Below are 16,091 nucleotides of genomic sequence, written 5' to 3'. Positions count from 1 at the left end.
AGAGAGAAAGCCCAGAGATAAACCCACGCACCTATGGTTAACTAATCTATGACAAAGGAGGCAAGGATATACAATGGAGAAAAGACAGTCTCTTCAAAAAGTGGTGCTGGGAAAACTGGACAGCTACATGTAAAATAATGAAATTAGAACACTCTCTAACACCATACACAAAAATAAACTCAAAATGGGTTAGAGACCTAAATGTAAGACTGGACACTATAAAACTCACAGAGGAAAACATAGGAAGAACACTCTTTGACATAAATCACAGCAAGATCTTTTTTGACCCACCTCCTAGAGTCATGGAAATAAAAACAAAAATAAACAAATGGGACCTAATGAAACTTCAAAGCTTTTGCACAGCAAAGGAAACCAGAAACAAGACGAAAAGACAACCCTCAGAATGGGGGAAAACATTTGCAAACAAATCAACAGACAAAGGATTAATCTCCAATATATATAAACAGCTCATGCAGCTCATATTAAAAAAACAAACAACCCAATCCAAAAATGGGGAGAAGACCTAAATAGAAGAAGACATAAATAGCCCCTTCTTTCTCCAAAGAAGACATACAGATGGCCAAGAAGCACATGAAAAGCTGCTCAGCATTACTGATTATTAGAGAAATGCAAATCAAAACTACAATGAGGTATCACCTCACACCAGTTAGAATGGGCATCATCAGAAAATCTACAAACAACAAACGCTGGAGAGGGTGTGGAGAAAAGGGAACCCTTGCACTGTTGGTGGGAATGTAAATGGATACAGCCACTATGGAGAACAGTATGGAGGTTCCTTAAAAAACTAAAAATAGAATTACCATATGATCCAGCAATCCCACTACCGGGTATATACCCAGAGACAACCATAATTCAAAAAGACACATGCACCCCAATGTTCGTTGCAGCACTATTTACAATAGCCAGGTCATGGAAGCAACCTAAATGCCCATCGACAGACGAATGGATAAAGAAAATGTGGTACATATATACAGTGGAATATTACTCAGCCATAAAAAGGAACGAAATTGGGTCATTTGTAGAGACATGGATGGATCTAAAGACTGTTTGTTACAGAATGAAGTCAGTCAGAAAAAGAAAAACAAATATTGTATATTGATGCATATATGTGGAACCTAGAAAAATGGTACAGATGAACTGGTTTGCAGGGCAGAAATAGAGACACAGATGCAGAGAACAAACGTATGGACACCAAGGGGGAAAAGTGGCATGGGGGGTGGTGGCGGTGGGATGAACTGGGAGATTGGGATTGACATATATACACTAATATGTATTAACTAGATAACTAATAAGAACCTGCTGTATAAAAAAATAAATAAAACAGTCCTTGTCCTCAACGAGGAGGGAAAGATAAACAAGATGAACAACAATAAGATGTTTGTCCTCCAGCTGTGACAGGAGGCTTCTTCCTCTTATTTTTTCAAGCTACCAGGATTAGGCAAGTTAATCTGTGTTCTTTACATTTTCCCTGCTAACCACTTAATGGTTAACTTTCTGTGGTTTCTTCTCTGAACCCTTATAACAATTGCTCTTAGTACAAATAACTAGATAATCACATATTGTCTTGTGGCTTATTCTAAGTCACACACACACACATACACTCTCTCTCTCTCAATAACTATGGACCTTGCTTCATTTAAAGACTGGGAAATGGCATTATTATTCCTGTTTTCTTTTTGAGGAAACCTACTTTGAAAGGTTAAACAACTTGTCTGAGGTTATAAAACTAGTATCTAAGACTCCAATATTCTAAGATCAGGGCCGGTATTTTTTCTACTTATACTACAGCAGCCCCTCTATTATTTTCTTTATTTCAACTGCTAATGATCTAACTTTAAATGTTTATAGCTTATCTCTACAACAGTGAGCTCTTTGATAGCAAAGGGATTGTCTTAAACATATTTGTAGTCCCCTACAAATATAATACGTAGTGACATAAAATGAGCAGATATAGAAGACATGATAAACTTTTAATACTGTAAGAGACATGATATCAATATAGTGTTGAAGTTTAGGATGATGGGATAAGCTAATGATAGTTACACTCCCATCCAACAAGAGATGGTTTTATAAAGGTAGATGCCTGAAATTTTTAGAAATAAAAATCACTTAGGATATTGGGAGGCAGAAATTAAATGCGTGGATGGAGGAACAAACAAAATCAGGCCCAATACACTAAAATAAAACGAGAATCCAGAATCACAAACCTAACTCCAATCTAGGTATTAAATCATTTTGGTGTCCTGGATGAGTTATTTAAATTTTAAAAAGGTGAGTTATAATATTTTATCCAGAAATATAATAGAAATTACGTACCCTACTGGTTTATAGTTTGGACTGCAGAGTTAGACCTAGTTTCAAGGCCTCAATTTGCCACTGTATCAGCCCTGTGACCTCAAGTGTAGTATTATTATTATTTTTAACATCTTTATTGGAGCATAATTGCTTTACAATGGTGTGTTAGTTTCTGCTTTATAACAAAGTGAATCAGCTATACATATACATATGTTCCCATATCTCCTCCCTCTTGCCTCTCCCTCCCACCCTCCCTATCCCACCCCTCTAGGTGGTCACAAAGCACCGAGCTGATCTCCCTGTGCTATGCGGCTGCTTCCCACCATCTGTTTTACAGTTGGTAGTGTATATGTGTCCATGCCACTCTCTCACTTCGTCCCAGCTTACCCTTCCCTGTCCCCGTATCCTCAAGTCCATTCTCTATGTCTGCATCTTTATTCCTGTCCTGCCCCTAGGTTCTTCAGAACCTTTTTTTTTTTTTTTTAAAGATTCCATATATATGTGTTAGCATACGGTATTTGTTTTTCTCTTTCTGACTTACTTCACTCTGTATGACAGACTCTAGGTCCATCCACCTCACTACAAATAACTCAATTTCGTTTCTTTTTATGGCTGAGTAATATTCCATTGTATATACGCGCCACATCTTCTTTAGCCATTCATCTGTCGATGGACACGTAGGTAGCTTCCATGTCCTGGCTATTGTAAATAGAACTGCAATGAACATTGTGGTACATGACTCTTTCTGAATTATGGTTTTCTCAGGGTATATGCCCAGTAGTGGGATTGCTGGGTCGTATGATAGTTCTATTTGTAGTTTTTTAAGAAACCTCCATACTGTTCTCCATAGCGGCTGTATCAATTTACATTCCCACCAGCAGTGCACGAAGGTTCCCTTTTCTCCACACCCTCTCCAGCATTTATTGTTTGTAGATTTTTTGATGATGGCCATTCTGACTGTTGTGAGGTAATACCTCATTGCAGTTTTGATTTGCATTTCTCAAATGATTAGTGATGTTGAACATTCTTTCATGTGTTTGTTGGCAATCTGTATATCTTCTTTGGAGAAATGTCTATTTAGGTCTTCTGTTCATTTTTGGATTGGGTTGTTTGTTTTTTTGATACTGAGCTGCATGCATGAGCTGCTTGTAAATTTTGGAGATTAATCCTTTGTCAGTTGCTTCGTTTGCAAATATTTTCTCCCATTCTGAGGGCTGTCTTTTTTTCTTGTTTATGGTTTCCTTTGCTGTGCAAAAGCTTTGAAGTTTCATTAGGTCCCACTTGTTTATTTTTGTCTTCATTTCCGTTTCTCTAGGAGGTGGGTCAAAAAGGATCTTGCTGTGATTTATATCACAGAGCGTTCTGCCTATGTTTTCCTCTAAGAGTTTTATAGTGTCTGGCCTTACATTTAAGTCTTTAACCCATTTTGAGTTTGTTTTTGTGTATGGTGTTAGGGAGTGTTATAATTTCATTCTTTTACGTGTAACTTTCCTGTTTTCCCAACAGCACTTATTGAAGAGGGTGTCTTTTCTGCACTGTATATCCTTGCCTCCTTTATCAGAAATAAGGTGACCATATGTGTGTGGGTTTATCTCTGGGCTTTCTCTCCTGTTCCATTGATCTATATTTCTGTTTTTGTGCCAGTACCATACTGTCTTGATTACTGTAGCTTTGCAGTATAGTCTGAAGTCTGGGCGCCTGATTCCTCCAGCTCTGTTTTTCTTTCTCAAGATTGTCAAGTATATTATTTAATCTTTCTAGGCCTTGGTTTGTCTTTCAGATAGGGATTGTAACAGCTCCAACCAATAACTACTCTATTGCTAAGAGAACCCTGTGTTTTGTTCATTTTCTTTGGAACCACATGCTTCTCAGGAAACTGGGACCTCCTCTAATTCCTGGGTAAAAATGCTGATAATTCTAAGCCAATCACTTTGGTCTCATTCCTCTTGGCCAACTGACTGGCTTGAGCATGGCATATGATTCAGTTTTGGCCAAAGAAATGTGAGGAGAGGTCTACAGGAAACCTGGAAAGGTTTTCCTCTCTCTAAAAAGGGGGCACAGGATAGGGACCCTATGTCTGGACACTGCCATCTGCATGTTAACCTCAGCACTTGGTCAGCCTAAGAGGAATTAACATACTGTAAATGATAGAGAAGACATAAAAAACTGGGCCCTGGATGATCTCATTAGTCTGTTGAATTTACCAACCCTGGAATGACCCTTCCTCTAGACCTCTTCTTAGGTATGAAACACATTTTTCTTATTTGGGGAATACAGATTACAGACCACCCAGGAAATTATATAAACAACCAATTTGTTAACTAACAAGGTTAAGACTACATTTCATTGTGAGTTGGATTTTTTGTTATTAGCAGCTAAAAGCACTCTAGCTGGTGGTAAGCAAGCCAACATAAGTATCTAGGGGAAAACCATTTTGGAAAGACTTGATAGCAAGTATCAAGGCTCAGGAGTAGGAGCCTGTCTGGCATATTTAAGGAGCAAGGAGCCCAGTGTGGTCAGATCAAAATTAGAGAGAAAATCAGGGAGCTAATGGAGGCCAGATTATAGAGGGCCCTGTAAGGGCTTTGGCTTTTATGCAGACAGAGGAGGAGCAAATTGATGGTTTTGAGCATGCATGACATGATCTGACTTTGTTTTATCTGGGTCGCTCTAGTTGCTGTGTTGAGAAGAGGTAGTGGAGGAACAAAGGCTAAGGCATGAAGACCAATGAAACAGGTGAAATATGATGTTGACTGGGATCAGGGTAGCAGCAGAAGTGGCTGGATTCTGGACGTTTTTGAAGATGGGAACAACAGAATTTGCTGTCAGACTGATTTCTCTGACTAAGGGCCTGACACACTATAGGTGTTTTATAAACATCTGCTAAAAGAATGAGTAAATGACTCTGGAGTTCATGAGCTTAACCACTGAATTATATATATCCTTTAGTAACAACCTCAGTGGAATTGCTGAATTCTCAGTGGAGTTGCACAGGAGTATTTGAATTTATTAGCACCTGTTCAGTCTGCTAATCTGCAGTATGAATTAATCACTGCAGATTAGCAGACTGAACAGGTGATATAAAATCCTAAGAACTGGGTTTGAGCTTTGACTTTTGATAAGTAGAAATTGTGATTTGGAGTAAAGTTACCCAATTTCTCTGGCTTTTAGCATCTCTAAGATACAGATCATGATTATTTCATAAGGTTTTGGAGGAGCTGAAAATGCATATATGGGGAAAATGCATTGCAAATTATAAAGTATTCTGCAAATCTCAGCTATTGTTAAGGACTGGCCCTCTCTAAGAATATAGGCTTCCTCCTTGACTCCAAAATTACTTGTTCTTTCTTTTCAAAACATCATGTATCCACTAGTGCCCTTGTTATACAATGGTATGAGAGCTGGGTAGGAGAAAGTTAATTTCAATATTTTATAATAATTATTTCACTATTAAAAATTTTCTTAGCTTGTTCTCTTCTAGATCAAATCACAGTGATTCTTTAAACTTTTCATCATGTTCTAGTTTCTAGTACTTTAAAGCTTCCCTTCAAGGATGAGAAGCATGAATAGGCAACACCCTGTCACATGTAATTTGTCTTGTTATTTTTCTAACAGAATCTCAGGTCTATGACAGCTTTTGATTTCATCTACCTAGCTACAATCCTAAATTAGTTTGAATATGATTGAGTCAAACGATTGTAGTTATTCCTATGTAAAGTCTTGAGTTTCTTACATCTTATTCTTTAATAGAAAAAGTTCCAAACCTCAGAGTTGAAATACGATGATACTTGTCTTGGATCATCTCTGCCTTTGTCATTTTTCTGTGCAGATTTAAGAAAACCAGGTGGTAATGCAGGACCTATTATAGGCCTGAAAAATAAAATGTACCTTTATCATTCTCCCTGACTTTAAAAAGTCAGCTTTCAGAATAAAAGCTCACACAAATAATAAAAAGCCAGATAATAACAAATGTTGAAAATGAGAATCTTATTCAACATATTATTTTTACTCTATAACCTAGTATTTTTTCACTGAGTATCATAAAAATAAAAATCTAAATTTTGTATTTTAACTTTCTATTTGTTAGTCAATGATTAGATGCTAAACCAGTAATTCTCAATCTTTGTGGCAATGGTGTATACCATTGTTCTTCCTAAAAGAACTATGTTAAATAAAAATAATAACTTAAAAAAAAGTCCTTATTATGGACTAAAGCCTTGGCTTTAGTGCCTTGGCCTTGGCTTTCAGTTTTGATATTCACCGTCCACTGAAAAATACCTTAGTGGCGTTATATTTATAGTCAGAACTATTTAAGTATAAATTGGGTTCTAAGGACATACGTAGCAAATGCATACAACAGATGTTAGTAATTTATGGTTATGTGTGCCAAGGCAGTATAAAAACTTAAACACCGTCCTAACTAACAATCCAATAATGATGTGGAAGCGTATAAGAAGGAAAATAGTTCATTTAAGACCTGTATAGAAAGGAAAAGGTAGTACGCTAACCATATTTCAACCAGTGTACTTTTCTGTTTCCTTCAAAAAACCCTGGTTGGTATAAGTCACTCCATTTTCTATCAGAGCAAAATAACACCCAAAGACAACATGAACTAGTAGGTGGCAGAGCTGGAGTTTGAACCCTGGTCTATCTGATGCCAAAGTTCATTTTCTTTCTAGCTGCCCTACTGCCACATTCTGAGGGAACAGACATCCGTTCAAAAGAGAAAACTGCCTAAATTCTAGGCCTTAAAAAGAGAAAGTCCTACTTTATGTATGGAAAAAACAAAAGAAGAACGATACTTTCTACTCTCTTTCATACTGTTAAGTTTCTCCATTCTTTGTTTTTTTCCAGAGGTGTCCCTGTGCAAGTGTTACCAACCAAGATGGCACTGATGCCCTAAGCTGAATTTTCCAGATTGCACTATGTTCAATTAGAGTCTTACAGACAGGTTTCCCGGTAGGACAAAAATAGTACTAGAGTCACAAGGTCTGGGGTCTGATCCTGGCCATTTAATTACCTCTTGCCTTGGTTCATAAAACTGCTATGAACCAAAACAATTTTGCAAATGAAAAATGCGGAAGTGTGGCATTGTTAGAAAGATCAAATTAGTTATCATTTATAAAGTATAAAGAAGTGCTGTATGGGTTTTTTTCTGAGTACAGTTTTTAGCAGATCTACAAATGCAATTACAGCTCAATTCTCTGGCCTCAGGGGATTTGTGAGTATAAAACCACTAACACATAAAATCTTAAAATACAGTAAAGGAACATAACCATGGCACATGCTGTGGACGTGTAAGAGGTTTTGCCTCCAATATATGCTTCCACCTGTTTATTTCAAACATATATTTTACTATTGTCAAAATAGAAAGAAATCGCTATGTATCTAATAATCTATTTTCTTGAAAGGAATGTTATAGCCCAGCAGTCAGCAAATTTCCCATAAAAACCCAGACAGGAAATTTAGGCTCTGAGGGCCACATTTGGTCTCTGTTGCATATTCGTCTTTGTATTTTAATGACCCCCTAAAGACCATTCTTAGCTTGGGGCCATGCAAAAACAGGCAGTGGATTGCCTATTCCTCTTATTTCTTCTTTCTTTTCTTCAATAAGCATCCCTTTACTTGCTGACGCCATTACAGAAACTGATTACATTCGCAACAAAAAGTGTTTTTTGAGTTGAAATCAGAGGCAGTTACTCCCCAAAAGTTATATGAAAATGAGAAGCTGACAAGTGTGATTATAACCTCTGAATATATAATGTACAACAGCCTTTTCTACTTGTTCTTGCATACTGGGATACAGTGTTATGAATTATAAACAATATGGTGTGCAATTTCATATTCAGCAGTTAAATATTTTATAATTCCGAGAAGACAGGAATCAGTATTTACTATATGTTTATTCTGTGCCAGGCACTATATAAGAATCACACATGTATATATATGTATATAAATATGAAATCTCAATCACCAGGACAATTCTGTAAGTTACGTGTTGCTATCTTTTTTTTTTTTTGCAGTACGCGGGCCTCTCACCGCTGTGGCCTCTCCCGTTGCGGAGCACAGGCTCCGGACGCGCAGGCCCAGCGGCCATGGCCCACGGGCCCAGCCGCTCCGCGGCATGTGGGATCCTCCCGGACCAGGGCACGAACCCGTGTCCCCTGCATTGGCAGGCGGACTCCCAACCACTGCGCCACCAGGGAAGCCCCACGTGTTGCTATCTTATTCCACAGATGACAAATTTGAGGTTCGGTGAAGTTAACTGTGTAACTTGGTACATAGGGATTTGTCTATTCCTTCAATAAATAATTAAGAAGACGTCTGAATTAGAAGTCAAATACCGGGATTCCAGCCCCAGGTGTACCACTGACTATGTGTGCAACCTTACTTGTTTAAAAACAAATGGGGAAGAAGGGTTATGTTTCACCCAGCCTGCCACAGAACACTCTTGTCAGTATCAAATAAGAGATGCAGAAGTTTTTTATGAATTATAAAAGTGTCATAAATGTGTAAATAATTATTTTCCTTATATGAATTTTAAAATTAGTTATTTTTACTTCCAATTTACTTCAAATGTTATATAAACACGTAAGTTAAAAAACAATTTCAGACAACTCTTTAATGAATTAACGGACACTAGAAAAGACCGGCCGGAAGTAGTACACATTACCACCTTGGAGGAGAATCATCCTGCTTTTTAAATCCAGGAGGAAGGGCTGGTCCAAAAAACCCTTCATCATCATCATCATCGTCATCCTGATTTCTCCTCTGTTTTCTGAAAACACAGTAGTGTAATTTTATGCATATATGTCAAAATTTTCTTCATAGAGAAATTTCCTTTTTTTTTTTTTTTGCGGTACGCGGGCCTCTCACTGTTGTGGCCTCTCCCGTTGTGGAGCACAGGCTCTGGACACGCAGACTCAGTGGCCATGGCTCACGGGCCCAGCCGCTCCGCGGCATGTGGGATCTTCCCAGACCGGGGCACGAACCCATGTCCCCTGCATCGGCAGGTGGACTCTCAACCACTGCGCCACCAGGGAAGCCCGAAATTTCCATTTTTAAAAGAACATTAACTTCAACTAGTTGTAGAAACACTGAAACAATAAATTAATCTTGCCAAATAAGAAAAAAAAAATCTACCACAGATCTTATACTAATCTTTTCTTGAAATTCATTTATGGTCTAAAAATAGAGATTGGTTACTTCTTTACAGCAGAAATATATCAATTTTCTATATTTTCTGTGTTGTTTAAGAGTCCATTCAATGAAGTTTCAAATACTCTACTTGCTAGATATTTCTGAGCAAAAAGTTTATGGCACTGGTTTTTAAATTCACTTAAGTAAAGGCTTTAAGTTGCTACTTCTGTCTCTTACTCATTAAAGTGCTTTAAAAAAGACCTTGCTATCCAATAATAAACAAAGATTCGACTTCTTATTTACATCGACCTGTGGTGAGTAAGGCTAGGTCAGAGGGAATCATTCATTTACTTAAACAAAAAGCACATACTGCATACATAATTTTTTTTTAAAGCATATTCTTTTTTTTGGTTGTGCGGCTTGTGGGATCTTAGTTGCCCAACCAGGGATCGAACCTGTGCCCCCTGCATTGGAAGCACGGAGTCCTAAGTACTGGACCACCAGGGAGTTCCCTGCATACATAATTTTAAAAAAGAAGATGTATGGTTTATTTAGAATATTTAATCACTTCAATAATACCTTAAGGAAAAATCCTTTATATGAGACTTTTATTGAAATTCTAGATATCTCCAGAGCTATATACTACAAAAATAAATTTCCTTCTGAAAGGTATAGTTCATGAGGAAATGCCATATGAAGTAATTTCTTCCTGTGCTGTATAAATGCAGGTTGATATCCCCTTACTAGCTCTCTGTTAGCCAGTGTACACCAGATTTGAAGCTTGGTTTTACCATTTAATGTAATAAGTGACTCACCTTGCAGTTGGACCAGTGTCATCTTCTTCAGATTCTTGATTTCCTTCTTCAGACAAAGAACTACTGTCCTCGTCGCTGTCTGATGACTTTGAACTACTGCTTTTATAATTAGGGGGCAGAGCTGGTCCTGCAACTAAAGAAGATGTCTTGTGTATGTCATAAGTAGCCACAACTGTTTCAATGAACTCCCTAGCTGACATTTCACACTTTCTTTTCTGAAATTCTCAGCACTGGCTGGCTATCATTTATTACAGACTTTAATCTCATTTGCTCCTGTTGTGTACAGTGGGCTTGTCTTTCCAACTCCAGGAAGGCAGAAATCATGTCTTACACAGTGTTACCTATGAGATTCACAAAAGCTTTAATACCCAAACTTATAAATATAGCAATAGCACATAATTTCCCTGACATCTTGCAATTTTTGCATTGGTTGCAATTTTGGTTGGTGCAACTGCCAAAATGGTTTCATGATTTTGTTTTTTCCTTACGGACAGTGTATGGTAGACAATATTTATATCACGGAGCTAACCAAATAACACATTTGCCATTCCACAGTCTAACGTGGTAAAAATCAAAATTATCCATTCTGGTTTCTGACTAAGAATCACCACTTAAAAATATCTTTATTGGTATTACCATACTTCTCAGTTAGCTTTCTGTTCGAGATGATTTTCCAAGCAGAAACAAAAGTAGAGGCACTCTAAATTCTCCTGCTTACTAGTAGAGATTCAGAGAAGAGAATGAGGTCACATTGGGATGCAGATGCCAAGGAAGAGGTAAGGGTGCTCTGTGCCCACTCACCATAGTGAACTGCTCTCACTTCATGGCTTAGCAAAATTATAAATTATTGCATGATGTCATTGTATGATGTCACACAGACACAACTGTCTACGTCGATCCTCAGCAGTGAAGCTAAAACTCTACTGACATAGTTCCCAAGCCTGGGTGATTATCAGACTTGCCAAAATATTTTTTAAAAAGAGATTCCCGTGCCCTTGTCCCAGAGATTCTGACTTAGTTGGCCTGGAGTAGGGCCTGGAAATATGATTTTCCAAAGAGCTTCCAGGTATGCTATTCCTTCAGTATTAATAACAACAAAAACTTAAAAGAGATTTACATGCGTTCCCCTATTTAATTCTGACAACAACCTTATTAAGAAAGCAGTATTACTTCTAGCTTACAGATGAGGGAACTGAGGCAGAGACACAGTAACTTGCCCAATTTTACACAACTAAATAGTGGAGCTAGGATATGAACCTCTTACCCGTTATATTAAACAACATTCAACAAAGTCAACATCCATCCATTCAACAAATATTTATTGAGTAAGTACTTTTAGAGAAACAACTTAAAAAAGAAACAAATAAAAAAAGGTGACTGTGAATACGTGGGACGGTAATTTTAAAGACAGAGGTCAGGGAAGGTTCCCCTGAGAAGACATTTGTAGGGAGACTTAAACGATGACAGTGGTCATGCAACAATCTGAGGGAAGAACATTCTAGATGGAGGAATCACTAGTGTGAAAGTCCTATGGAGAGAACAAGCTTGATGTGCTTGAGGGACAAAAAGGCCTGTGTGGCTAGAGCAAAGTAAGCAAAGTGACAAGACAAAATCGGATGGTTCAAAGGGGCCCCACTATATGCTTTGGGGCCAGACTCCAGCTGTGAGTTCCAGCTCAGCCACTTCCTAGCTGTGTGATCTGGATATTATTTAACCTTCCTGTGTTATTCTCTTAATCTGTAAAGTGAGGTTAACAGTAGTTCCAGTCTCATAGGGCTGTTGTGAAGAATACATATTATACCTGCAAAGCATATAGCACTGTAGCTGGCATACAGTAGGCACTCCATAAATGTGAGCATAGGCTGTGGTCATTGAATTTGGATTTTAGTTATAACAGGCAGTCACTGCAAGGTTTTGAGTCTGGAGAGATATAATCTGAGTTAGCTTTTTTATTAAAACAAAAACAAAAACAAAAAACTCAGCTTGTGGACAATAGGGAATCAGGAGTAGGGGAGATGAGTTAGAAAGCTGATATGAGATGGTTTGATTTGCAATTGCTTTGAAGAAGCAGGATTTGCTAATGGTTTGGATGTGAGAAGTGAGAGCCAGCCGAAAAGGAACTGAGGATGTCGTAGGTTTCTGGCCTGATTAGCCAGCCAGGAGGATGGTAGTGCTATTCTCTAATATGGAGAAGACTAGGAGGGAAGCATGTTTGGGGCAAGAGCTAAGAGCTTGTTTTTCACATCTTCAGTTTAACATGCCCATTAGAAATTTCAGTGGTATGATCAGTGGTACTTGGGTATATTAATATAAAACTCAGGGGAGAAAGCAGGCTCAGTGTTGGAACCACAGGTCCATTTCTGAAAATTTTTTCCCATTGCTCCTTGTTGTATTACCATAGAACAAGTGCTCAATACACAACAAGTTGACTTAAAAAATCCAAACTTTTATCTTAAAAAATTGGATGCATTTTTTTCTACATTCTCCCATGTATCATTAAATAAAGGAAGGAATTATAGAAAATAAATGCTAAACTGGGGCGTCCCTGGTGGCGCAGTGGTTAAGAATCTGCCTGCCAATGCAGGGGACACGGGTTCGAGCCCTGGTCCGGGAAGATCCCACATGCCGCGGAGCAACTAAGCCCGTGCGCCACAACTACTGAACCTGCGCTCTGGAGCCCACATGCCTAGAGCCCGTGCTCCTCAACAAGAGAGGCCACAGCAATGAGAGGCCTGTGCACCACAATGAAGAGCAGCCCCCGCTTGCCACACTAGAGAAAGCCCACGCCCAGCGACGAAGACCCGATGTAGACAAAAATAAATAAATTTATATATTTTAAAAAAAGCTAAACTGGTAATACGGCATGCCTAGAAAAGAACAATCAATGAGCAAAAAGAGGAAAACAATAAGAATTAAAAGATAAAATTCATATCTCCAACTGCTGTTTAAGACTGAAGAACAGTTATGTCTTCGTTTGTAAAAGTTCCCCAACTATAAGTGGAGATTATATCTGACTTCTGACCGTAATGAATAATGCCTTTACTGATTTCTGGTTTATCTTTGTATGTACTACTAATTCCTAGAGAAAGCACCTTTTAGAATATAGCAAGGGAGCATACAACCTTCCATAAATATCCCTTTCTTCAAAGTTCTAGGCGGATATAGTTTAACATGAAAGAGACTAGGGGATTACATTTCACTCTTGGCTCTTTCCAACTTCCTCTTGCTCCTAAGTATTAAAGAGAGAAGATTTTTTTCCTTTTTAGCTCCTTTCTTTTTTTTTTTTGCTGCGTTGGGTCTTTGTTGCTGTGCGCAGGCTTTTCTCTAGTTGTGGCGAGTGGGGGCTACTCCTCGTTGCAGTGGCTTCTCTTGTTGCGGAGTACGGGCTCTAGGCGCGCAGGCTTAAGTAGTTGTGGCACATGGGCTCAGTAGTTGTGGCTCACGGGCTCTAGAGAAAAGGCTCAGTCGTTGTGGCGCACGGGCTTAGTTGCTCCACGGCACGTGGGATCTTCCCGGACCAGGGTTTGAACCCGTGTCCCCTGCACTGGCAGGCGGACCCTCAACCACTGCACCCACAGGGAAGCCCCCTAGCTTCACTTTTTTTAATAGGTATCACTCTTCAGAACTATATAAAATGTCTCAAAAAATTGTTTTAGGCATTTGTAATGAACTATTCCATCTCTTTCCTAAAGCAGTGATGCGCGTCATTAAGGTAGCTCTTCTACTGCAATGGTAATTTTACAAGTAGATTACAACTTCCATGAAAATAGAGATTATGTCATATATTCCATTATGTTTCCCTTGTAATATCTATCACACAGAATTATGCATACAAAAAGAAGTACTCAGTATAAAGCACATTAATCTTATTATAGATCAGCAATCGATTATAATAGGAAACACTGACTCTGAACCCCAATTAAACAAAACGTTATTCCCGCCAAAGCAATTCCATTCTTCTCATTAGTAGACTTAAACTACAAAAAAATTATACTGTTATATTATATTTTGAATTTCAACAATAAAGATTTGTGGAAATTTGTTTTGTTCTCTTGTTATAGACATATTTTTATAATAATCTTGATTTTGCCTGTTGACTGGCAAAGTCTAAAATATTTACTATCTGGTTCAGGAAAAGCTTGCTGATTCTGTGACAGGATTAAGTCATGGAAATGTCAATAACGAGAATCCAACTGTCTTTTTTTTTTTTGCAGTACGCGGGCCTCTCACCATTGTGGCCTCTCCCGTTGCGGAGCACAGGCTCCGGACGTGCAGGCTCAGCGGCCATGGCTCACGGGCCCAGCCACTCCGCGGCATGTGGGATCTTCCCGGACCGGGGCACGAACCCGTGTCCCCTGCGTCGGCAGGCAGACTCTCAACCACTGCACCACCAGGGAGGCCCCAACTGTCTTTTGATGGGAGTAGGTAGTGACGTCAGTGGCGCAGTGGTTAAGAATCTGCCTGCCAATGCCGGGGACACGGGTTCGAGCCCCGGTCTGGGAAGATCCCACATGCTGCGGAGCAACAAAGCCCGTGCGCCACAACTACTGAGCCTGTGCTCTAGAGCCCATGTGCCGCAAATACTAAACCCGTGTGCCACAACTACTGAAACCCGTGCGCCTAGAGACCATGCTCTGCAACAAGAGAAGCCACTGCAATGAGAAGCCCGCGCACCGCAACGAAGAGTAGCCCCCCCGCTCAGCAACGAGGACCCAACACAGCCAAAAATAAATTAAAAAATAAATTAAAAAAAAAAAAACAAAAACCGTGATGGTTGGGCTAAGGCTAAAAGATGAGATTGAGTTCGCTGGGCAAAGGGAGTGTGGATTGGAGGAAGAGTGGTCCAGGCAGAGGGAAAAGCATCTGCAAAGAACTGAAAGCCTAAGGGCCTGGCACATCTAGAAATGTGTTCAGAGTGGCTGGAACCAAGAGAAGAGAGAAGGAGGGATCACCAGGGGGAAATGTGGCTGTGAGGTCAAACAAGGTCAGGACTGAAAAGGGTGCCTTGAACTTAGCAAAAAGGTGCCGAGACGATTGGTGGGTGGTCTTCATTTATTTCCACAGTGAAATTGGTGAGAGTGGTCTCCGTGGATTGGCAAGAACAGAAGCCAGAATGCAGTGGGTTAAGAAGAAAACGGGGAGGATCCAGAGTTGGTCAGAGAGAAAGAGGAGTGGCTACCGGGGGATGTGGAGTAGCCTTCATGAAGATGGGAACGATTTGAATGTTCTGGTTAAATGCTAAGGGCAAGGAGCCCCCAGGACAAGTGAGGGAAGGGGTTACGAGTAAAAATGGAAGGATTAGCCTTGGAAGGAGGTAGTTCCCTTCTTGCATTATAATCAAAGGGAAGACGAAAGAGTTGGGCAGAGGTTTGGAAAAGTTTTTAGGTACTGTGCCAGAAAAGTGAGGAAGTTCTCTTAAGATGGCATCTACTTTTTCTGTGAAGTAGATGGAGAGAGAGTGTAAAGAAGAAAGAGAAGGTTTTAAAAAGCCATGGTTGGGCTTCCCTGGTGGTGCAGTGGCTGAGAGTCCGCCTGCCGATGCAGGGGACACGGGTTCGTGCCCCGGTCCGGGAGGATCCCACACGCCGCGGAGCGGCTGGGCCCGTGAGCCATGGCCGCTGAGCCTGCGCGTCCGGAGCCTGTGCTCCGCAGCGGGAGAGGCCACAACAGTGAGAGGCCCGCGTACCACAAAAAAAAAGAAAAAAAAAAGCCATGGTTGATCATGGGGGAGGAGACCTTCGTGGGGAAACGTCTGAGGATGGCTGGGCAGAACTGTGGACCCAGCCAGGGAGGAGACTATAGTGTTTAGCAGCATTAGCC

The 16,091-nt window shown here is 39.8% G+C and overlaps 1 protein-coding gene across 1 annotated transcript in view; it reads right to left on the bottom strand.

Annotated features, from left to right (window-relative positions):
* Window positions 1-16,091, bottom strand: part of GPALPP1 (GPALPP motifs containing 1) — a 28,881-nt gene that overhangs the window by 10,754 nt on the left and 2,036 nt on the right. Inside the window, exons 2-4 of the mRNA XM_079721752.1 lie at window positions 10,272-10,404; window positions 8,993-9,094; window positions 6,081-6,186 (exon numbers count right to left, since the gene is read on the bottom strand). Coding sequence (XP_079577878.1) covers window positions 6,081-6,186; window positions 8,993-9,094; window positions 10,272-10,404 — 341 coding nt within the window. The remainder of the gene's footprint in view (window positions 1-6,080; window positions 6,187-8,992; window positions 9,095-10,271; window positions 10,405-16,091) is intronic.

The sequence above is a fragment of the Hyperoodon ampullatus genome (assembly GCF_949752795.1).
Source record: "Hyperoodon ampullatus genome assembly, chromosome: 16".
Classification (NCBI taxonomy): Eukaryota; Metazoa; Chordata; class Mammalia; order Artiodactyla; family Ziphiidae; genus Hyperoodon; species Hyperoodon ampullatus.
The sequence above is the reverse complement of the archived record's forward strand: the minus strand, read 5'-3'. Positions and strand labels throughout refer to the sequence as shown.